The sequence below is a fragment of the Martes martes genome, assembly GCF_963455335.1.
Source record: "Martes martes genome assembly, contig: scaffold_119, whole genome shotgun sequence".
NCBI lineage: Eukaryota > Metazoa > Chordata > Mammalia > Carnivora > Mustelidae > Martes > Martes martes.
Window position 1 is genome coordinate 60,423 of NW_027666574.1, and position 25,485 is coordinate 85,907.

General features: G+C 45.0%; 1 protein-coding gene across 1 annotated transcript in view; it reads right to left on the reverse strand.

The window, feature by feature from the left end:
- Positions 1-21,252, reverse strand: part of LOC308337917 (ankyrin repeat domain-containing protein 26-like) — a gene marked incomplete at its 3' end in the record, with an annotated part of 66,459 nt that extends 45,207 nt beyond the window's left edge. The window contains exon 1 of the mRNA XM_080831463.1: positions 20,968-21,252. Coding sequence (XP_080687589.1) covers positions 20,968-21,032 — 65 coding nt within the window. The remainder of the gene's footprint in view (positions 1-20,967) is intronic.
- Between the last annotated feature and the right edge of the window lie 4,233 nt (positions 21,253-25,485).

Below are 25,485 nucleotides of genomic sequence, written 5' to 3' on the forward strand. Positions count from 1 at the left end.
GCCTTACGTTAACTGAAATAATGGTATATACATACAACAGTTCTACTGCAGTTCTAGTCACATGGTTGGCATTTAAATACATTTTAGTTCTTGAAAGCATTATGGGAAAAGAGGACTAAAATAATGAAGAATTCTTTTTAAGTAATTCTTCACTCTGATTTTCAAGAAATTTAAGCCAAAGGAAGCTCAGGATTCAAATAGACGGGACCAGTTTTATTTTTATAGATTATGTATTTTATATATTTTTATATATTAAATAATAAATATTTTATATATCTTATACATAAATATATCATATATTTATATGATAGATTTTATATACATTATATTAAATAATAAATGAAATTATTTTCTTCATTTTATTAGATATTTAGATTTATAGATCATATGAAAATCAAGAATTACCAATGATCAATATTAGTATTCAATACTATTATAAAAAATAAATAACAGATATTTCTCCACCACTTATGAATGATTCACCTTTTCCTACTAATATGAAATGTCACCATATTTGGGTGTTTGGCATTTTCTACTCTGCCCCATTCATTCATCTGTCCTTTCAGCTATTAGTAACCGTGTAAATTGTGGAAATTTAAGATACATTTTGATATCTGGAAGGGTAAATTTGTCTGCTTATAAAAATTTAAGTTTTTATTTTAATTCCAGTTAACATGCAGTGTTATATTACTTTCAGGTGTACACTATAGTGATTCCAAAAATTTTCTTAATGTCATCACAATGATAAAAGAGAGCAGGTGTAACCCAAAATTCTTTAAACCATGATGATTTTATTTGCTTTATGGAATGTCGATAAATACAAGAAGAGTACACATTTTGAGAAATATGTCTTCCTAATCACAAACAGAACCATCTTCCCAATTCAAAATTTCTTTCGACAGCCAGTCAGTAAATAACATACATACAAAGTGGACACAGATATAAATTATATATTGGATTTTATCGAAAGAATTTGTAGCCCAGAAGTTGATCTATTATGGGAATAGATCTTTTTTTATAACATTATCGTATAAAAAGATGTCCATTAAAAATAACAGACTAACTTTTATAGAGGTAGATTAGCCGGGCTATACACAGGTGGCCAGTGAGATTGCAATAGGTCTGCAACACACAGAGAAAACTGCTAGGTTACACATGAGTGGCCAACTGAATTTCAATTTACCCTAGTAGATATATGCACACCCCACTGATTGGATGTCTTCACCTGGCCTGACCCGCCCTTGTAACTGGACTTTGCAAGTAAGTTCCTCTGGAAGGGGCAGGGTCAATCTAAGTTCACAAAATGACTCCCTCTGGCTAAGCAGGCCCTTACAGCTCTATTACCATTTTTTCTTGTCTCTTTTATTCACATCTTTCCCAAGCAGTAGCAACCGCTGCATTTTCAATATGTTGTTCATGACGGCAACTCTGTGGATCTCTTTGAGATCTTTCATTCGGATGTTATACACCCGCTGGGACTCGTTGAATTCTCCCTTCTTAACAACTGGGGCCCTCAAGTCATTCATCACTTCCCTGCGAAAGGTCACGGATGAACCAACCTTCCCAGTCCTGAAACCAAAAAACTTCTTCATTGCAAAGCCTAGAGGCTTCACCAACACTTCACCTTCCACTGGGCTTTTCACCGCTTCTACACACCAGCACCAGTGCTAGAGATAAGCCAAACCGACCCCACAACGGTTTGGAATCTTGGAGCACCTAACAACCGTAACCATGACGCCAGGCACAAATGCGCTTGCGCACCTCTGAAACCCGCGTGGCTGCACCTGCGCATAAAGGGCCAGCGACTAAAGGTGCCCAAAGTGCATGTGCGAGGCCCAAGCCTCTCAAATCTCAGTGCAGCGGCGCGCCGCTCTGACGGGGCAGAGCGGCGGGGCCCCCACTCGGCTCACCGCCCCGAGGCTATAAAGCTGGATAATATTATTTTAAAGACTCTGAAGACCTACAACAAACTAAGAAGGGTTTATTCATGAAGATTACTGAAGTTTGGTTAGAGCTGTGTGAGTCTGTGCTGTGCTCTCACTTCCCATGCCAGAAACTTGTCACTTAGAGAAGGGACTTGCCTGACCTGAGGCAGAGTAAGTCAAAGAGGTGGCCTCCATGCTAAGCACACAGAGTTCTCTAGCCTGAGGTTGCAATGCTGTTTAGGGGAAACAAGAGTAGCAAGGTATTTAACTGTAAGCTCTGAGAGGTCAGAGAGCCATCTGGATGGGATAAGCACTCCACATAAACTCCAGGTTTACCCGAGGCAGGCAGTAGAAACTGAAGCTGGTTCGAGCCACCCACATACCCATGGTTGCTAAGCCACGCGCATACACGCAAAGAAGCAGAAAGCTTGTTAGAAAGCAAAAACCAGGCAGCCTTGAAAATGACCCAAATGTTGCATGGACTTAGAAGCCCACACAGATCATGGTGGCTATCTCTTAACAACTAAATGTCAACTAGGCAATCATGTTATAAATAGGTGTCTCTGTCTGTTTCATAAGTAAGTATTGACAGCTTAGCAAAAATTGACCCCCAGTGGGGGGATACCTTAAAGAACTGAAGAACGATTTCCTGACCATTTAAGGGTACAACTGAACACCATTATTCTCCTACCCTCCAAAGATTTATTCCTGTTTAGTTTTTAACTTTAATCTCACATAACGTGAAATTACCACTGAAAGGGAATAATTCAATGCATTTAGTGCATTCACAAGTCACCATCTCATTCCAAGACATGTCTATCACCCAGAGAAGAAAATCCCCTGTGTATCAGTTTTTCAACCTGTGGAACTCACTAATTTCATATTTTTCTAAGTTTTTAACAAGATACAAAGAAAGTGAATACAAATTGATGCTTTCTTTTTTTTCTGTCCATTTTTCACCTTTTTCCAATTTTAACAATAAAAGTGACAATACAAATTTTAGTTACCATTTGAATTTGTCATCTCTGCTCTCTCTGTACCATCCTAGAATAACTATAGTTGCTGGCCATGTCATACCCACACTAAGTGAGCGATGGGACACAGCTCAACTGCGTCTGGCTGACAGACACTGGGCTAAAACTGCCCATAATCACAGGATTACCATTTTGCCTCATTCCAGCTCTGATATCACTTTTGTACATCACATTTTTCAAGCTGTTTTAATAATTTTCTCACTGTAGACAGAGATACATCTTGTTACATGATACAGATTTAGAACTAAGAGTAATATTTTATTTATTTACATTACTCAATTCTGGCCCACAGAAGTGAAGTGGCCATCTACCGTAATTTGGTTAACATGTAACCTCTTAAATTCATGTGCCCAAAATCCAGACACTGTATTTAATTCAAACTAAATATTTTTAAACACACTAAAGCATTATCAACACTCATATTGGCCTAACCCATGTGATTTACACTAAGGCACAAGCGATCAAAACCATCCATACTGACAATTTTATAGGTAAGTCATTCTATTTCTTTTCAAATTAAGTTCTTTTTTTAACCAAGGTATTGCTAATGACACAATAAATAACTTTTATTCACTGAACGATGAATCTTTACTGGACAATTTCAGTGTGAAAGTACTGGAGCAATGATAAAGATAATTTCAGACATATTCTGAGACCTCAAAGAATTTGGCATAAATTCACAAAAGGCTTAACCAAGAAGACAAATAACAACTCAAGAAAATCTGCTAAGTTTTACAAAATGTTAAATGACTGACGAATGTGGATGATATAACTGCACTGGGGTAAAGGAAACCCTCAGACTTTCCAGAGACTACTAAACACTGGCTGTGACCTGACACTAAATCTAGGAGACCCAAAACACCACTGTGGCCCACCAGTCAGAGGAAGGGCTTATGGAGGTCAGCCGGTCAATGGAATATTAGCTCAGGTCTCACAGATGTCCCAGTGGGTCTGCAAACCTGGTCTATGGTCACATGCCCAGTGCCGGAATGCACAAGGAATAGAATTCCTGACAGAATTCCTACTGACAGAATTCCCACTCTGGTGCCCTGACCTGTGTAGTAAGGGCTCCTACAGTGGGAAACACCAAGTGGAAGCCTCCAGAATTGCCTCTAACTAGGAAAATAGTAAACCAAAAGTCATGCCACATCCCCGAAAGAAATGCAGAGATTAGTGCCACCATCAAGGGTTAGAAAGACACAAAAGTGGTGACTCCCACATCCCCAGAACAGACCTTAGGACAATGACAGTTGATTACCATAAGCCTCACTCGATGGTGACCCCCCACTGTTGCTGTTGTTCCAGCTGCTGTTCCAGATGTGGTTTCAATGCTTGAGTAAATTAACACACTGGTACCTGGTGTGTGACTCCTGGCCTCTGTCTCCATCTCTGTCCCTAAGACCCACCGCAAGTTTACTCGCAGCTGCAAGGCCAGCAAAGCGCCCTCACTGTTTTCCCTCAGGGCCCTCCCACCCTTCAGACCTGTGTCACGATTTAATGTGCAGGAATTCTGATGGCCCTTCCCTTCCCCAAAATGTCACAGGGGCCTATTCTAATGATGACATTGTGCTGACCGGATCTAGTGAGTGAGAAGTAGCAAGTATCCAGGCTTATGGGTAAGACATTTTCATGTCAGAGGTGGAGAATCAATCCAAGAATAATTCAGGGGCCTTCTACGTCAGTCAAAGTTCTAGGGGTCTAGTGGTATGGAGCACATGGAGAGCTCTCAGGAGAAGGATGAGCTGTTGAATTGGGCTCCTCCTACAACCAAGAGAGGAACAACTGTCCACGGGCTTCTTGGGATTTTGGAGGTAACATATTCCTCACCGACCCCTCTGGATGTGTTACTCCAGCTCATTTACCGAGTGACGCCCAGAGCTGCCAGTGTACGGTGGGGTCCAGAACAAAAGAAGGTTCTGCGACAAGTATAGGCTGCTGCGCAAGCTGCTCCCCTCCTCAGGCCACCGGGTCCACAAATCCACTGGTGCCTTAAGTGTCCATGGCGGACAGGGATGCTGGTTGGAGCCTTTGGCAGGCACTAGAGACAGATCACGGCACAGGCCCTTAGGACTTTAGAGCAAAGCCCTACAGCACTACAGCCCCTGCCCCTCTGGGACATACAGGAAGGACAGCCCTGCACAGATAACCAGTCTCTTTTAAGAAACAGATCTTGGCCTGTTACTGGGCCTTAAAAGAGACTGAACACTTCATCATGAGCCACCAAGTTACCACGTGACTGGAGCTGCCCATCGTGAACAGGGTATTTGTCATCTGACCCACCGAGTCATAACACCGGACGTGCAGCAGCACTCCACCATCCAACAGAAGTGGTACGGACGTGATCAAGCCCAAGCAGGCCCTGAAGGTACGAGTAAGTCACATGAACAAGTGGCCCAAATGCCCATGGTCCCCACTCCTACTCTACTACTTCTCTCCCCCAACTTGCACCTGGGGCCTCATAGGGAGTTCCTTACAGTCAGCTGACAGAGGGAAGACTCCAGCCTGGTTTACAGATGGTTCTGCACAACAGCACCCAGAGTGGACGCCGCAGCACTAGGGCCCCCCTGAAACATCCCGGAAGGACAGCAGTGAAGGGAAATCCTCCCGAGGCTCCTGGCCGTTCACTTTGCTTGGGAGGAGAAATGGCCAGACATGGGATTATAAATTCATGCGTTGTGTCCAGTGATGTGCCAGATGGTCAGGAAGAAATGACTAGAAAACTGGTAGCAAGGGAATTTGGGGCAGAGGTATACAGACAGAACTCTCTGAATGGGGAAAAAAATGTGAAGATATACATGTCCCATGTGACTGCTCGTCAAAAGAGGACACTGGCAAAGGAGGAGTTTAATAATCAAGTGGACAGGACACCAGTCAGCCTCTTTCCCCAGCACCCCTGTCCTGGTCCAATGAGCTCATAAACAAAGTGGTCATGATGGCAGGGTGGAGATTAGGCATGGGCTCAGCTATGTGCACCTCTACTCATCGGACTCATCTGGCTATGGTTACCACTGCGTGCCTAATTGCCCGCAGCAAAAACCAACACTGAGACCTCACTATGGCACCACTCCCAGGGGAGATTAGCCAGCTACCTGGTGGTGGGTTCAGTGAAATGGGCCACTCCCATCATGCAGAGGGCAACATTTTGTCCTCACTGGAACAGCCACTTACTCTGGGTACAGATTCACCTTGAACGCAAGGTGAGCTGCTGCCAAAACTACTATCTGCGGACTTTCAGAATGCCTTGTCCACCATCATCACAGGAGTGCTTCTGATCTAGGAAATACCTCACAGCAGAACAACAATGGGCCCATGCCCTTGGAATTCACTGGCCATGCATGTTTCCCGCCGTCCTGAAGCAGCTGGTTCAACAGAATGCCCTTTTGAAGACTCAGTTATGGTACTAGCTAGGAGGTAATACCTCGCAGGGCTGAAGAAAGGTACTCAAGAAGTTGTATTTACCCTGAATCTGTGTTCAATACATGGTGGCATTTCTCCCATAGCCAGGGTTCACAGGCCCAGGAATCAAGGGGCAGAAATGCAAGTGGTAGCACTGACTAGTATCCCTACTGACCCCTAGCAAACCTTCTGCCTCCTATTCCTATAACCTTAGAAACTAGTGCTGCTAGGCTAGAGGTTCTAGCTCCAAAGGGAGGAACACATCCACCAGGAGACACAACAGTGATTCCACGGACCTGGAAGCTCAGACTGCTGCCCAGCACTCTGTGGTCCTCCAGCCTCTCAACCAGCAAGGAAGGGAGTCCTGACCACCAAGTGGAACCTGGACTGCTCCTCCACAATGGAGGTGAGGAAGAGTGTGTCTAGAAAACAGGACATGACTCAGAGCATGTCTTAGTATCACCATAATTTGAGCCCATTAATGATTTTTTAAAAGCCAAGAAGCAAGCATGTCTAAGGCTGAAAAATCTTCAACCCAAGACAATCTTAGGGACTAATAATCACTCCCTCGAATGTCATTGACAAGGTTAAAGAAAGCTATGAATTTAGAAGAGAAAGATGAATTTAAAGATTCATGAAATTCACTACATGCAGCAAAGGATACAGACATACCAAAGATTTAACAGAAACAAAGCCAGGGGTCATAAAACCCTCAAGGAAAATTTCCGAGGCTTGCACCCCAGGCCTCCTGAAACCTATTCCCAAGAGTACATTTAGAAGCAGTGACATCATCTAGAAGGTTCTTCCTCTAGTTCCCCGACTTTCAGAGGATGTGGTTTACTGGAGTTCAAAATTATTGCTTATTACATTTTCATTCAACACATTTATTAGGCAATCAACTATGTGGGAATCATTGCTCTAAGCCCTAATTTATAAACAAAATATTCGAGCTTACATGCACACTTTACATCATCATGAGAAAGACTACCAATAAAACAAATATATTTACTTCCAGAGTTAAGGCCTCCAAATATATGGCATGTCATGTGTTAGTAGCTCTTACTTCCAGTCCATAAATAGAATAAAAGAAATGACCTTGATTTAGAGTATGTGAAGGTCATTAAGTATAGCACGCAATTTCTACTCAGTGAAACTGGAAACAAAGGCCAGTTGACCTGTCATACCGGTTAGCCCAGCTTGAAATCACCTGCACTGCTGGTAAAAACACCTGGAGCCCAACCCTGCAAAACATCTGTGCCATAGTACCTACAGCTTTACAGAAAGGTAGGGCCAAGCGGAACCATGCCAAACAGTCCTCCTCAAACATTTTAGACAACACATGTAAAAAACGTTTTCTAAATTATATATTATTCACATATTTTTAATAACAAATAACAAGTCATCTAAAAATAACTCACCAAAACATTCATAGCCTTTACTTTCCAGGTTGTTTCCTGCCTTTCATAGTAACAGCGGACTTTTCAGTAGAAGATTTACTTTTTCTATCAATTTCAGTTTGCTTATTTGAGTTTTTTTCAATTGCTAAGCAAAAAATTAAGTCATTATTAAATTATTCATTTAATAATTAGTTCTAATGTTGCTGAATTCACTTGGTCTTCAGAGCATCATGACTCCATTTGTTTCTACTTTCAAGCACAATGGATACCACAAAGGCCAAATTCAAATATATGATTAAACTAAAATGTTAAAATTTTTCATGTCAATAAACAGTTTAAGCAGTATTAAAGGACATACGGGAGGAAAGTGTCTGCAATTAACCTGATAAACAACTGATTACTTAAAAAAAAAAAAAAAAGCAGGTGTAAAAAGGAATGAAATCTTGCCATCTGCAACAACATGGATGGAGTGAGAATATAATGCTAGGAGAAATAAGTCACTCAGAGAAAGACAAAGATCCTATGATTTCACTCATATGTGGAATTTAAGAAACAAAACAAATGCACAAGCGAACAAGAGTTGAGGGGCAAACCAGGAAACACAGGAAACAGACTCTTAACTATAGAGAACAAACTGGTGGTTACCAGAAGGGAAGGAGTGGTTGGGGGATGAGTGAGATAGGTGATGGGGATGAAGAAGTACACTTATCGTGATGAGCACGGGGTGGTGTACGGAGTGCTGAATCACTATATTGTACACCTGAAACTAATATCATACTGGATGTTAACAAACAAGAATTAAAAATGTAATTTAAAAAAAGAAAAAGGGGGAAAAAACACTGTAAAAATGGGCAAAGGAAACACAGGCAGGCAGTTTACTAAAAAAGTAACTATGGCGGCTCAGACATTAAGTGTTTGCCTTCGGCTCAGGTCATGATTCCAGGTTCCCGGGATCAAGCCCCGCTTCGGGCTCCCTGCTCAGCGGGGAGCCTGCTTCTCCCTCTCCACTTCCCCCTGTTTCTGTTCCCCCTCTCGCTGTGTGTCTCTCTGTCAAATAAATGAATAAAACCTTTAAAAAAAAAAAAACTATGAATGACCTCCGAGTATGTTTTGTAAATGTTGTAAATGTCTACCATACTAGTAATTAAAGAAATGTACATTTACAAGGAGAAATGTTTCACGTTTTTGAATTGGAATGATTGTTTTAAAGATTTGTTTGGGGGTGGGGCAGAGAGAGAGAATCCAAGTAGATCGCACCGAGCATGGAACCCGATGCTCAAGCTCATGACCCTGAAACCATGACCTGAGCAGAAACCAAGACTCGGACACTTAACTGACTGTGCCACCCAGGCACCCCTTGAATTGGCACGTTTTAAGTACCGCCCACAGTTGATGAAGATGCATTCTGGGAAGACGAGCCCCTCCCCCATCCCACCCCTGAAAGTGAAACCACTAGTGGAATTCACACAGCTTTTTGGAATCAGGAAATATCTTCTCAAAACTTTTGAAGTGTGCTTACCTGGAAAGTAAACTGCAGAAATTTATCCTAAGGACAAATATTTATTTGTAAAGATGTAGCTTTTTTAGTTAAAAAAAAATGGGAACAATCCATGCTTATAACAGCTTCAGGCACTACTGTAAATTGCACAGAAAAGTAGTTAATGGCATGGAAACCTCCCCCTTATATGCTGATTTAGGAAAATACAAATTATCAGTGAGTCCATGAAGGTTTCCATCTGGTTATGTATCCACAGGAATACACCTTACTGAAGGCTACAGGCCACAGTATTCCCAATAGCTCTGTGAGTTGTAGGGTTCTGGGTAACATTAATTTTCTTCACTGTATATTGTTTTCCAAATATTCTACAGCAAACATAGCATTTCTTTAAACACAAAGGAGTGAGAGAAAAGGTAGCCATCTATATAAATTCCAGATAAAGAGTTATGCACAAAGTCATCTTTAGAAAATGAGGGAGGGGAAGGGATTATTTGTCACATCTCAGGAAGGGAAAGGATCCTCTAAACACAGAACAATTAGAAAAACCAAAGGAAGAAAAAAGACTGCACACTGGGCAAAATACAAATGTTAATAATTTTGTCAATCAAGAAAGCAAATAAAGTTAAAAAGAAAAATAACCAGGACATATTTACAAAAATCTAATAAAAAGCTGATGTTTCGCATATAAAGAAATCATAATTCAATAAGAATAAAAGGGGGGAGGAAATGAAACATATAAAAAAGATCTATGTATTAGATCTTATATTTTATAAATTAAAATTAAAATGTCCTACTTCATCAAAAATTTCTAGAAAATGGTAGAGTCAAGATTGGAATGCAGGTCTACTTGGCCTCCAAGCAATATACCATGTTGCCCACAGCAAGTAAGTCACTTTTTTAACCACGTTAATTTTAAAGTTCATACTTAACAAAAGAGTTTTTTCCCCCTTCAATTACACATTCTTAAATGAAAAAAGTAACTAAGAGAAAATAAATGAAGTAGAAAACTACGGCTAGTGTTTTTAGGTCTTAAATGGAGGTTGAGTTCTTTTGACATATCCAGATAAACCAAAATTCTCTTGATACATATTTACATGAGAACTTACTTATCAAAATCATTATTAAGTATAAAGATTGGTTCTTGATTAAGTAAAACAGAAAAGGCTGTCACAACTAAGAACAGGAATAGTAAGTAAAATCTGGTTTTCTGATTTTATGAAGGACTCATGGAGGAAGATGCAAATTATGAAGGAAATTAAGAAAAGGCAAATCTAAAAATACAGTGCAGAAAAACATGAAAACATTCATTATTAAGCAATATATACTGACCATGAATCAGGGAGCCATTTAGCCACTGAATGTAGTAGTTTTGAGGAAAAGAAAGCAGGATTTCATTGCTGATTATTGAAAAGGGTAAAAGCAGAACAGCCCCAGCTGAAACTGCCAGGGCGAACGTGCTCAAGAACAACCTGGAAGAGATCATTGTCACCAGCAACTGGAAAAAGCAAGGAATACAGTAGGAATTCAAAAAGGACAAAAACTCTTAAATCTTTTAATCCAAAAGAGTTACATAAGATTTTCATTAAATACGTATAGTTGGGAGACAAATGTTATATGTATGATACTACAAGTTCAATTAGGTATACTCCAAAACTCCTCACTCTGTGAAAAAGGTCAGTAACTCGAACGAGCAGGCCCTAGAAGAATCACATACAGAAGACAAAGTACTTTGCACATTTTACAAAGAATAAGCCATAGTTTCTCTCCTCTTTTAAATTTAAATATTTATTCCACAATTGCATTTCATTAACAACTGGCAAATACATCCTAACAGCAATGCAAAAACTGATTCAGGTGAAAAAAAAATACTTGTGAAAACAATATGAAAAACCAATTCAAAATGGTTATTTCAAGGAAAAAAACTCAGCAAAGCCATTGGTCAGCTACCTCTTAAAAGAGGTAAAGGTAAAATAAATTAGACTAGCTAACAGTATCTAACTATTAAATATTCTACTATTAAACTATTTAAAACACTGCCTTGTCATTTTTAAAAATAAGATACTGCTAATAAATACTAATACAGAAAGATGTCAAAAATAAATTAAGTAAAAAACCAAAAACTGAGAAAGCATGGACAATAAATAGAATACATGCTTACACACACACACACACACACACACACACACACCCAAAAAATGCATTTATATACACAGGAAAACAGAGGTACCAAAAAAAAAAAAAAAACAACCTAGCATAATATATAACAATGCCACAGGAGAGTGGGCTTTCACACTCTCACTTATACATGTCTGCAATGTTCAAAAATTTTTTATCTAATTTTTTAAAAAAAAATTTTTAAGACTAAAAGGGAAAGGAAAAGAAAACCTCACCAACATTATAGATGGAACCTTAATTTAATATCCATTCCATTAAAGTCAATATAGGAACAACGTGAAAATAAATGTAAGACGACATAAGGAAAAAATGCATATGAAACGCTGGAAATAAACATCCACTAGAGTAACTTTGAGACCAATGCCATCTTGTGGCAACCAAAAGAAGTGTTTTCCTACTTAAAAGCCAAAACAACCATGAAACCTCTCTGTTCAGTGAATCATTGATAAAGTTCAAATGTAGACCATATCATACATACCAAAAATACAACTCAAATCAGACACAGAAGAAGGCTTAGAAGCTGAGTGGGCACGTTTCCTGGGAAAAGCACTAGGAACAATGTCTACCCCGGTCCACCGCCAACTCTGGCAACTACCAGCCAGTGGCCTGAAGCACGCTTCTCTGGTTTTGTCCTTGCAAGTCAAGTGAGGAACTTACCCCAACCACTACCATTTCTGCCTTCCAATGCTAAAAACAGGATCAAACCCACAAGCTCACCATTCCAGGTCCTGCACAGCTGTTCCAGTATGTGTGCAAGGCTCCTCTCGCCACGACAGACTCCCACATACAGTGCCACGTACCCAGTCTTCTTGTACACCAAACCTCAATGCGTTTCATCGCTCTGTGCTCCAGGGCACAGTCAGCTCTGTCCCTAGGGTCCCCTTTATGTCATTTGCCCTGCGAACCACCACTCTCCACATTCCTCTCAGTAGTCAATCCCTCTCTTCTCAGCTCACATGACACTCACCACACAACCAGCAAGAAGACCAACCATAGTTTCCAAATCAAAAACTGGGTCCTGTAATCTGACAAAAAACTGAGCTTATGAGGACAAATAGGTAAAGTATTTGAAATCAACGATCCAGAAAAGCCTGAATGTATGGTCACCATAACAACGACGCCAACTCTCAACAAAACACTTCCAGAACCTACTGTATGTATTCCAGGTACCATGACTGGGCTCAGGATGTTCGGACAAGATGCTGTCACCCTCTCGCACTGCCCGTGGGCACCTAGGGTGACAGCTACTCACAGAAGGCCGGAGCAGTGCAGGTCAACGCTGGCAAGGGGTCCCTAAGGTAAGGCCCTGAGTCAAGTCGAAATAGGGCAGTAGTGGCCATGGCTTACAGACCTACTGAAGTGCCCCTCGGATTAAAGCACCGTTTCACAAACGTCACCTTCTGAAACGGAGCAGATTCTGAGGACAGAACCCACAGGACTGCCTGAGGGTGGGGGCAGAGAGGACTCAAGGCCGATCTGAGTTTTAGCCTGAGAACTGGAACGGCAGAGCGGGCACTGCCTGTGGTGGAGAAGGCCGCAGCTGGGGCAGGCTGACGGGGAAACGGGAACTCAGCTTTGGCCCAGCTTCGTCCGTCACGTCCACAAGGCAGGAGCATCACAGAAGCAATGCTTCACACTTCTCTCTGCAGGCTACCAGGTGGCCTAGACCTTGTCTGCCCCATTGCTGGTCACGTTCCGATGACCACTGGTCAGGATGGTGTCTGCCAGGGCTCTCTGACTCTAACATCACTCTTTTCCCTTTTAAATAATAAGTATTTTGTGGGAAGCTAAGTTTGAAACTAGGGAAAATAGCCTGTTCCTTGCCAAGAAAGATTATTCATCTATGGATTCCTATCAGTTTGGACTCAAGATTGTTCTATTTTATTCTGTGTAGGGTCCACTACAATCATTCTCCGGACACTGAGATTGTCCCTGATTGGTGGGAAAGCCCTCGGAGGCTTCTGGGTCTTTTTGACATGTACCCATCATTCTTGGGGCACTTCCTTGCACTCCGGCAGTACCACACGCACAGAATGAGCCTGGAACTTCCCCTCCCCTACCCTGCAGTCAGCTTCTCCCCCAAGGAGCCTGGGTCCCTATTAGTGGGAAATTGTATTTAGAAATACCGATCTGGTGCTGAATATACTCCCTGCCGCTGGGGTGTCACGCTCCCAACGGACAGGGCAAGGACTGTAAGTGCGCATTATGCATACAGGTACATATACACAGTTACCTACACCCGCCTTTACATCGAGATCTGCTGCGATAACTTTGTGTCAAAAACCATGAGGCCGCACTGATCGTCCACTGGCAAGTCCAACCGCAATGCAACAACCCTGTTCATCTTCATTTTTCTCCCCTTCCTGTAACTGCAAATGGCCCCCATCACCTTCAATGGACCAATCCCCTGGAAATGATCTGACACTCCTACCCTATCCAGAGCCACCCTCCTGCTTAGGTGACTCCCCATTCTGGACTGCCCTACCTCCCTCCCCACTGACTTCTGATACCCATGCCAGGCCATCCCTCCAGGGACACCAGCCTACTTGGGCTCTGTCATCCTGTATGGGTGCCCTCCCCAACCTCTGACACCCTGTGACAGAGCACCCCTAAACACGTGCGGGTGCCCCTCATCACCCCCAAGCTCACACTCCACGCCGGGATTTCCCTCTGCAGGGAAAATTCCCTCCCTCCTCTCAGACCCTGAGAGCCCACACCAGGTCACCCCCCCGGGGCTCTGATACGTCATGCTAGGACCACCTCCTGCAATGGAAACCCTCCTCTCACCTGCAAAGGCTCGTAAAAGTCTCACCAGTTAGGCATTCCGATTTCATTCTCAAATCAACTAACTAGCCAACAGTAGCTCGCAGAAAATGTAGTTTTTGGTTGCAAAGTTCATCTGGAGGCACAAGCAGGTACAGGCGAAGAGCAGAACAGAGGAGCAAAGGAGAAAGCAAGCGCAGGGCTAACGGGAGGTGAGGAGGCCGAGGAACAGGCCTTCCATTTTGCCATGCGTGCTGAGCCAGCTGTGGAGACCCCGGAGTGCTGCCAACCACTGCACTTAAGAACCTGTCAAGCCCTTTCCCTTTCTTCTCCCGGTTAGCAGGACTCTCCTCCGCTTCCTCCTCTTCGGTGGAGGGGGCAAGGGAAGGAAAGATGGTGGAGAGAAGAGAGGCAACCCCGAAGTCCCACGTACAATGCCCCAGCACCAAGTCCGGATTACTCTGCAGATGCAACTTAATCCACACAACAGCATGACAGAGTAAGTGGCAGCTCTCCTTCACACAAAGAGAAAACAAATGTTTGTTTCTCAATCTCTTCGGACCTGAACTTAATCTTGAGTTCAGAGTTTGAATCCAGATCTGCCTTCCTCTTCCATTCTCACTCATTCTATCACACAAGGGGGGAAAAAAGCAGTGAAAGCCGGAAGGGTCACTGGGAGGCGGTGGAAGGGAACAGACTAGTCCTGATTCTCCTAGGTGCCCTCACCCCTCCTCCCTCTCCCATCTTTAATGTCAGTGCTCCCCCAGCTGCCTGCCTCCACCCACGGGATGCAGGAACCACCCGCCAGGAGAACCCAAAGCCCTCAGACCCACCGCAACAGCGATGGCAGCAGAACTGGTGAAAGCAGAAGGGGAGGTCAGGGCTCCTGAGCCTCCTCAGAAGGAAACGAGGCACAGCCACCATTTCACAGAATGCATTGCAGGGTAAAGCCTAAGTGCTGTGCTCTGGTCTGTTCGTAAGTGACTGATCCACAAATGCATGTATGGAAATGTACCACCAAGAGTGGAGCGCAGACTAAACAGAGAGGAGAGTGGCACACATCTCACAGGTACTTACTTCATCCCTAGAGGATTTCACTGGGAAGGAATTATATCTGCCCTTTATTCAGTGTGTGATTTGCTGAAGCTTTTTGAGGTAAGTGAATTATCTAGACCAGGAAATTAGGCAGAGAAAAATGATAAATCACTGAAGAATTTTCATAAATGTCATGGTCTGAAATAAAACTATAACCCCTAATCCTATAAATTTAAATAAAGTAATAGGCCTAAGTTTTAAATCCACGAAGCAAGAAGAATTCACAATATAAAGTTACAGATGTTTTCCCCAGGGCATTTAAAATAATTTAAATGACCAAACCTAGTAAAGCAAGGTCCATTTAAATTCACTGTTCAGTTATGAATCAAATCAGCCCTATTCAAGTCACTTCTCAGTTGAAAGTATTTTTTTTATTTAAGTGAAATTCACATAACATAAAATTAACCATTTCAAAGTGAACAATCTAGTGGTATTTAGTGTAGTCACAGTGTTGTGCAAACACCACCACTTTCTAGTTCCAGAACATTTCATCACCCCAAAATAAAACCTTGTATTCACTAAGGAGTTGTTCCCCATTCTGCCCTCCCCTTGGTCCCTGGTAACCATCAATATGACATGGATGGATTTACCTTTACTAGTTTATTTCTCATAAATGGAATCACACACTCAACGACCTTTCGGGTCTGGCTTCTTCCACTTAGCATGATGTTTCTGAGGTTCCTGCACGTTGTAGTACCTTATTCCTTTTTACGGCTGAGTAAGAGTACGTGAGAGTATTTGTGTATGTGTGCGTTAAGTGCAGGCAGCCTTTCTCCCTTTCCTCACCTCCGCCCCACCCCAGGCACAAAATGAATAATCTGATACCAAGCATGAAGACACAAATCCGAACAACCGGCCTGCAGTCTTCAGAAGCATCAAGGACAGGGAAGTCAAGAAAACACTGAAGAAGGGTTTCAGTCTGAAGGCAACGAAAGGGACCCGACAACTACAAGCAGCGTGTGATTCTTTTTTTTTTTTTTTTTAAGATTTGATTTATTCATTTGTCAGAGAGAGTGAGCACAGGCAGACAGAGAGGCAGGCAGAGGCAGAGGGAGACGCAGGCTCCCTGCCGAGCAAGGAGCCCGATGTGGGACTCGATCCCAAGACCCTGGGTCGTGACCTGAGCCGAAGGCAGCCGCTTACCCAACCGAGCCACCCAGGCATCCCGCAGCCTGTGATTCTTAACGGGGTCCTTTCGCAACAAAGGACATGACTGGGACAACTGGTAAATCTGAATGGGGCATGAGTGGTACAGCCTCAATTTCATTATTTTGATGGTTGTATGGTAGATACACAGGAGGACACACTGTTTGTAGGCATTATATACAAAAGTATCCTGAGGAAATGGAGAACCAGGTTGGCAAATTCTCAAACAGTTCTGGGGCAGAAAGGCTCTTTTTTTGTTGTATTTCTAACTTTTCTATAAATTCAGGACTATGCCAAATAATTTTCAAAGTATCGATAAAAAAGAATCCTGGCATAAGAATCTCTCCAATGTAGTTGTATCTGTGTGATTTCAAATTTTAGTCAAGCAAAATCTGATAAAAAGAAACTTATTGCTTCCCATCCAGTTTGACACCTCAAAAAATTTAAAGGGCAGAACAATCATATATCAGCATAAATAAGCAGAAAAAGAGCTATAGGGAACCTAAAGAATCATCAGACCGTCCACCTGCTCACAGCAGGTAGATGCTCAGCTGCTACAACAGATGTCTGTTCCTTATTCCAAGACTGTCACAGTCTTCTCAGGAGACCATTAAACAACCCAGAGTTTTCTTTCTTATGGCCCAGCAACTTTCCCACCAGAAGCCCACTTCCTGGCTAAAACCTCTGAAGGTAAAATTTTCAGCTCCTCAAAGAAGCAAATTTTAACAGGAGACAATCAATCCTCATTTTTCCATGTACAGTTGATCCTTGAACAATATGGCTTAGAAATGCACAGGTCCGCTTATAAGTGAATTTTTTAAATTAAATATAATAGAGTATTATAGAGGCACCTGGGTGGCTCCGTCATGAAGTGTCTGCCTTCGGCTTAAGGTCATGATCCCAGGGTCCTAGGATCAAGACCCACATCAGGCTCCCAGCTTGAGCCCCACATCAGGCTCCCAGCTTGGCAGGAAGCCTGCTTCTCCCTCCCTCACTCCCCCTGCTTGTATTCCCTCTTTCGCTATATCTCTATCAAATAAGTAAAATCTTTTTAAAAATACATGTAGTACTGTAAACGGACTTTCTCTCCCTTATGATCTTCTTTTCTCTAGCAACTTTTTTTTTTAATTAAAGATTTTTACTTATTTGACAGAAAGAGAGAGAGCATGAACAAGCAGGGGGAGCAACAGAGGGAAAAGCAGGTTGCCAGCTGAGCAGGGAGTCCGATGTGGGACTCCATCCCAGGACCAAGGGATCATGACCTGAGCCAAGAGCAGACGCTTAACCAACTGAGCCACCCAGGCACCCCTAAATATAATACAGTACTATAGGGTCCTAGGATCAAACCCCACATTGGGCTCCCTGTTTGGCAGGAAGCCTGCTTCTCTCTTTCCCACTCCCCCTGTTTGTGCTCCCTCTTCTGCTGTGTTTCTCTCTGTCAAATAAATAAATAAAATCTTTTTTTTAAAAAATTACAGTACTGTAAATGTATTTTCTCTCCCTTATGATTTTAGTAAGACTTTCTTTTCTCTAGCTACTGTATTGTAGGAATGCAGTATATAATACACATAACATATACAAAGAACATTATCAATAGAGTAAAAAGGCAACACACAGAATGGGAGAAAATATTTGCAAATCTGACATTTAATAAGGGATTAATATCCAGAATATATAGAGAACTCCTGAAAGTCAACAACAAAACCACCCAATTCAAAACAGGCAAAGGACTCAACAGATATTTCTCCAAAGAAGATATACAAATGTAAATGGCCAGGAAGCACATAAAATAGTGCTCAACAGCACTAATCATCAGGGAGATGCAAATAAAAGCCACAATAAGATACCTCTGCACACCCATTAGAATAACTATTGTATTTTAAAACAACAGAAAACAACACGTGTTGGTGGAGAAACTGGAATCCTGGAGCACCACTGGTGGGACTGTGAAAAAGCACAGCCACTACAGAAAACAGCATGGCAGCTCCCCAAAACATTAAACATAGCATTTTTTTATGTGGTCCCACCAATTCCACCTCTGGGTATGCATATATCTAAAAGAACTGAAAGCAAGGTCTTGAAGAGGTATTTGTACACCCATGTTCATAGCAGCACTATTTACAAAGGCCAGGAAACAACCCAAATGTGCAGTGATGAATGAATGGATAAACAAAACGTCCTATGTCAATACGAGTGAATGTCATCTAACGTTAAAAAGGAAAAAAATTCTGACACGTGCTACAAGATGCATGCAACTTGAAAGCCTTATGCAATAAGCCAGACACGAAAGGACAAATACTGTGTGACTCCACTTACATGAGATACCTGCATGAGCCAGATGCACAGAGACAAAAGTGCAATGGTGGTTGCCAAGAGCTGGATGGAGAAAGGAATGGTAAGTCAATGACTCATGAGGGCCGTTTCAGTTTGGAAGGACAGCAAAGTTCTAGAGATGGGCAGTGGGGATGGTTGCACAAGATGTGAATGCACTTAAAGCCAATGAATTGTACACTTAAAAATGTTAATCACATGCTATGAATATTGTATCAGAAAAAGCGTAAAACTTACAGCATTACAGGGCAAAACCAAAAAATCGCTAAATAAAAGTATTGGCAGCACGTCTTAGAGAAAACTCAAGTATTTATATTCCCTCTGAATAATCTGAGAAAAAAATGCCAAAGACCGGAAACCCAGTGGGCTTGTTCGCATCTGTACAGCTTCTGCAGAGGATGCATTCACCACCCAGAGGTGCTGGTTCGGAGAAAGCTGGGGTGACAAGTGGCAGAACTAAGGCACTTTGAAATGAGCACCAAAACTAGGCTGTTTCCAGAGTAGCAAGGTAATAAAGCTCGTGGCTACTACAACGCAAGTCCCCTTCTCAATCCAAATGACAGACTCCGTAATTAATTAAAAAGTAAGGCAAAAAGCAAACAGATCAATGGAACAGCGTGGATTACAAAATTAACCCCCACAATTATAGTTACCTAAGTCATGACAAAGGTCGTAAATGGTGCTAAAGGGACTGGACATCCAGGTGGGGGGAAAAAATAAAGATTCCTACCTCAAAACATACACGAAAAACAAATTCCAGATGAACTGCAGATCGAAATGAGAAGAGCAAATCAGTAAAGCATTTAGAGAAAACAGAGAATGTCCTCCCAATTTTGGAGCGGGCAAAGAGTTCTTAAACAGGACAGAGCCAGGACTGACCGTGAAACAATTTCTGTTAAAGTAACTCTGAAAATTAAGGATTTCTCATCAGAAGATACGTCGTTGAGTGTTAAAGCATCCACAAAGTGGAAAAAAAAAAAAAACCTGCAATACATATACCTGACGCAATTACCATATTCGGAAAGCATAAAGAAAACTTGCAAATCAGTATTTAAGAGATTACAGGACTAATCTGAAATGGGGAAAGATTTGAAGACGCTTCACGAAAGCGTTCCAAATGACCATAGATATAGGAAAAGGTACCCAAATTCGTTCATCATCAGGGAAGCGCATATACAATTTTTTGTGCAAAACAAAGTAAGAAAATAAAAGTATGAGGACGCGCTTCCTGCAGCGGCTGAAATCCAGAACAGAGCACGGCACGCGCTGAGCTGGCGAAAGGGTGCACGGAGCCGCGGCGGCACCCGGGGCAGAGCGCTCGGAACCCGTCACGGGCCCGCGAGGGGCGCACACGCGCGCCCCAGGCCCCAAGCCCGGGCCCCCGCGCCGCCGTCGCACGGCCGTCGCTCGCGGAATGCGCTTCGCTCCAAGCCAGGGCCTGGCAAGGCGATTCTCAGTCCCCGAGACCGAGAGCCACACGAGGGCGGCGATTCCGCAGCAGAACTTCTTCCCCGGCTCCCGGCGCTGCGGCTGAACGCGGGGCCGAACGCGGGAGCCGTCGGTCCGAAGAGGGGACGAGTACGCGCGCACACACACGCACGCACGCACGTAACACGGTCCCCGCGCGGCCACGGGGACACAGACACGCGCACACCGCGCTGCGCTGCGGGACGGAAGGCGCACACACCGGTGCCCGAGGCCGAGCGCTGGTCGGAACAGGCACCCCCGCGCGACGGCTCCCGGGAGCGGCCCCCGAGCACGGCGGGCGCGGCCCACATCACCGGCCGCCCCCCCAACCCGCAGGGTCCTGAGCCAACGCCAGCGGGGCCAGAGGGCGGGCTGCGCACGCTCGGCTCCCGGGCCCGCCACTGGGCACCGCACGCTCGCGGGTCCGCCGGGCCGGCGTCCGCCCCCCGCGACGAGAAGAGCGCCCAGCGGCCCGTGCGGGTACTGCGCCCACCTGAGCTTCCGCGAGGGAGCGCGGGGCGGGGGAAGGGGAGCGGGGGGACGCGGGGTACGGGGGGGGCACCGGGCGCGGGACAGGGGGGCAGGGGACACCGGGCACGGAAGGCGGGGGGCGGGGATCGCGGGGCGGCACCGGGCGCAGAGGGCGGGGGGCGCGGGGCGGGGGGGGGGGGCGCCGGGCGCGGGGGACGCGGGGGCGCGGGGACGCGGGGACGCGGGGGGCGGGGCGCGGGCCGGCTCACCGTGGATCCCGCACTTGGCTGTGGAAGTGCTGCTCCCGCACCGACACCTCGTCCTGCCCTTCCATCCTCCCTCATGCCCGCCGCCGCGCCGCCCGCGTCCGCGCGCTCCGCCGCACCATCGCCCGCCGCTCCGGGACGGAAGCAGACAGACAGCCGACCGCCGTCCGCAGGATCGGCCACCGAAGCCCCCGTCACCGCCGCCGCCTCAGCCGCCTCAGCCGCCTCCCCAACCGCCGCCTCAGCCGCCTCCCCAACGGCCGCCTCAGGCGAAGCCGCTCAAGCTGCGGAGGGCGGGCGCGGGGCGGGGCCGGGGCGGGACCTGACGTCAGAGAAAGGCGCGCTCCTCAGCCGCCGAGGGGCGTGGCCTACTGGTGAGGGGCGGTGGGGCCACGCGCCGAGGAAGTGGAGGCCGGAGCCGGTCGGGGACGCGATCCTGGTGGGGCGGCGGGAGCGGGTTCTTCCTCATTGAAGGATAACGGGGCGGCCGGCCACAGCCTCGGTGCAGTTGCTCCCGGCAGGAGGGGATCTTCGTGGCCCGGCGCGGCCTGCAGGCCAGCAGGTCTCCCGCGGAACTGGCGCTCCGCCACAGCAGGTCAAAGGCCAGGAAGGACCCCCGGAAACCTGGCTCCCTTGGCTCCGATGACGGCGTCTCCCGCCTGGAAAGCGTGGACAGCCCTGAGTGCGAGGCCCTTGCCGAGCCGGTGGAGTCCCCGCCCCCGGGAGGCCCTGGGCAGATGCTCATATTGGGGACCTGTTAGCAGACCAAACACGGTCATTCATCCCCACTTTACCTCAGTGTTCTTTTTTCTGTTTTCGCCGCGAAACTGAGTCAGAAGGAGTATTTATCATTTTACTTCGGGATTTATTTCACTATAAAGAGGTCACTTAAATGAAAATGGCTGTGCGATTTTGGGGGGCATCTCTAATTGAGAACTCAAAGGAAGTGAGAAGATCTAGAAATTGCTTTCAAATTATTTTAATGATGTATCTGCATCTAGATTTTTCAGTATCTCTTGCAATTTTGAGTTAAAAGTTTGCTCATGACTCAAAAAAAAAAAAAAATGTTTTTAAGGTCTCCAAAAAGCGTGTCAACCCCATACACCGTGCCTGTGATGCAGTAGGCTGTAAATTGTGGGTAGTGGGAGGACCAGAACAGGTTTGCTCTGAGGGAGTGCCCCTGCTGCCACAGGCTGATAAGAAACCAGGCATGCTTCCAACTGCTTAAATGCAATGTTCACTTTTATTCTTAAAATGTCTCAGAGACGGAAAGAACTACGGAAAGACAAAGTTTCTGAGTCTGTTTTTCTAGACACCCGGATTCTGAGAGCTGGGTTAAACACTTGTCCGAAATGATCTGCATAATTTCTGGGTTAATTAGATTAAGCAGGTCAGATTTTAAGACTACGGCATTTAGATGTGTTCCGGGAAGTAGATGCATTTCTGCTCTTTCTAGCCCAACCGCCAAGCATCTAGTGCTTTCTGTTTTCTTCAGCCCCTAGCCCAGGGTGGGAGGCTTCAAAAACAGCCAGAAGCTCACCCCTTCCTATACATTCTCCTGTCTGCCTTGTGGCATTGCCCCTCCTTCCATCAAGAAGGGTTTATTTTCCACCTCCTTGAATCGGGGCCTGAACAGGTGACTTGCTTTGGCCAAAAGAACAGTAGAATATATGATGCTACTTTGAAAAGCGCTTGTGCATCAGGGCTTGTCCCTTCTTACCAGCCCTGGGCATCTTCCAACTGCTACTGTGCAAATAAGCCCCGACCAAGTAGAGAGAGGGATCCCAGTCCTCTCTGGATCCCATCTGACACAGTCTTTTCTGCATCCCTCTAAAACAAATCTTCCCGTAACACCGCTTTCCTCCCCTGTTCAGTGCACCGCAATGCAGTTGTTCTCACGAAGTGTAGAATAAAACTATAATCCTTCACTTGGCTTTCAAGAGCTTGACTTTGGAGCCCGACCCCGTCCTTCCAGACACTGTCCCCACTTCATGCCCTGAAGAGCACTCGGCTACAACCTGGCTTCTTCCTCTCTCCAATCCCCAAGGCCAAGGCCCAGCCCCTTTACCTATTCCGTATCCTCTTTCCTACTGTTCAGAGTCAGTGCTAACTCCCTTTGGCATTCACACCGAGACCCTCTTCTCGGGAAAGGGAACCTCTTACGCTGCGATGTAATGGGAATGCAAGCTGGGGCAGCCACTCTACAAAACAGTACGGAGGTTCCTCAAAAAGCTAAAAATAGAGCTACCCTACGACCCAGCAATTGCACTACTGGGTATTTATCCAAAGGATACAAACGTAGTGATCTGAAGGGGCACGTGTACCCCAATGTTTATAGCAGCAGTGTCCACAATAGCCAAACTATGGGAAGAGTCCAGATGTCCATGGACAGATGAATGGATAAAGAAGATGTGATATACACAACGGAATAGCATTCGACCATCAAAAACGATGAAATCTTACCATTTGCAACAACAGAGATGGAGCTAGAGGGTATTAGGTTGAGCGAAATAAGTCAACTAGAGAAAGACAATTATCACATGAGTTCACTCATGTGGAAATTAAGAAACAAAACAGATGATCATAGGAGAAGGGAGAGAAAAATAAAATAAGATGAAATCAGAGAGGGACACAAACCATGAGACTCTTAACTCCAGGGAACAAACTGAGGGTTGCTGGAGGGGAGGTGGGGGGGGCGGGGTAACTGGGGGATGGGCATTAAGGACGGCATGTGATGAAGTGAGCACTGGGAGTTATATGCAACCGATGAATCACTGACCTCTGCCCCAGAAACTAATAAAACACTATATGTTAATTAATTGAATTTAAATTAAGTAAATAAATAAAAAGATGTTTCTTCTCCACAGTCTTTCCTGATGATTCCAGATTCTTCATTCACACATTCATCCAAAACTGTGGAGACACAATGGAGAGATTGCTGAGGTGCCCGGGGGGCTCAGTCAGTTAAGCATCTGCCTTCGACTCAGGTCATGATCTCGGGGTCCTGGGATCCAGTCCCGCGTCGGGCTCCCTGCTCAGCGGAGAGTCTGCTTCTCCCTCTCCCTCTGCCACTCTCCCCCTGCTTGTGCTCTTTCTCAAGTTAATACATAAAGCGAAGGAAGGGAGGGAGGAAGGGAGGGTGAAAAGAAAAAGAAAGAAAGAAAACTGCTTCAGTCCCTGCTTTCACAGAGCTTGTAACCCAGGAGTAAAGCAGAAACCTTACAGCCATTCACTTGACCCTTAGCGTACATGTCCCTGTATCTGATAGTCAATGGATAAGCTCTTTAAGGTCTAGGGCATCTTTTCCTCCATCTTGTAAACATCTGTGTACTTCCTACAATACCTAATGGAATGTCTTGCGCAAAGTAGACACCTAACAAATATTCCTTGATCGGGAGGCTGCTTGCCCTGAGAAATTTCCTAGACTTCTTCACACTCCGGTATGTCTTCAAGTTTTACGGATGTAAATAATTGTGTGGGCCTTGCTGGTTCTTCCAAGTTCACAGTTCGGATGTCCGTGACTGAAGGCACTGCTTGTTGCTCCGTCCTCTGCTTCGCTGCCACGTCGTCATGTCTTTGAAACCGTTAGAATTCCAGATAATTCCACTCACTTCACTAGGCTTCGCTTTGGTTTTCTTGGTCACAATGATATCAAAGTTTTGAGATATAAGGTGACAGAGACAATGTTTTTAACCTCTTTATGCCCTATACCAAACCAAGCCAAGCAATATTTAGATGTACCCTGTATTTCTCCCAGCCTCTGCCAGAGGTGAGGATTTTCTTTTTACCTTAGCCACATAGAGCAAGAGATACCAACCAGCAAAGGTCTAGCCACATCCCAGCTATCCCTCCACAGCGGAATAGGTAAACACACCGGGATGTGCTCATGCAGTGGGATAAGACCCTGGGGGAAAAATCAATGCACTGCGCCCACAGGCGACAATACGGGCAAATCTCTGTAACAGCGTCCAGCGTCCACAAGACAGAACAGCGCGTGCGGTATGAGTCCGTCTGGACGAAGGTCCACACCCTGCAAAACAAGACAAGGTATTATTTCAGGATACAAACATGTAGTGGACCTACAGACAAAGGGGGGAAGGATAACTTCCAGGAAGGAAGGTCAGGGCAGACAATGGTGGGAGGTGCTCTGGGGGCCGCAGAGATGACTGAGCTCATTGCAAAGACTTGTCAGATCTGGACCCTGAATGCGGCTGTTTCCACCTGTCAGATGGATCCCACGGAGTCTCCCCATCACGTCACCGCAGTGTGTCCCTCTCATTGGCGTAGCCTGGGTCATGTCACTACACCTGAGCCGCCAAGGCAGAGCGCATGCGATGTTTTCTGCTTCTTTTGTGGGATAGAGTCCCTGCTTCGCAGGTTAGGGGCCTCTCGTCACATGGAAAGGGGTTTCTGATATGGTTCAGCCTAAAGGAATTATTGGGTCCAAACACAAAGTTCTCTGGAGACCCAGGACAAGCAAAGTATAAAATTTAGACTCTCTAAAGAAATACATGGACTTTA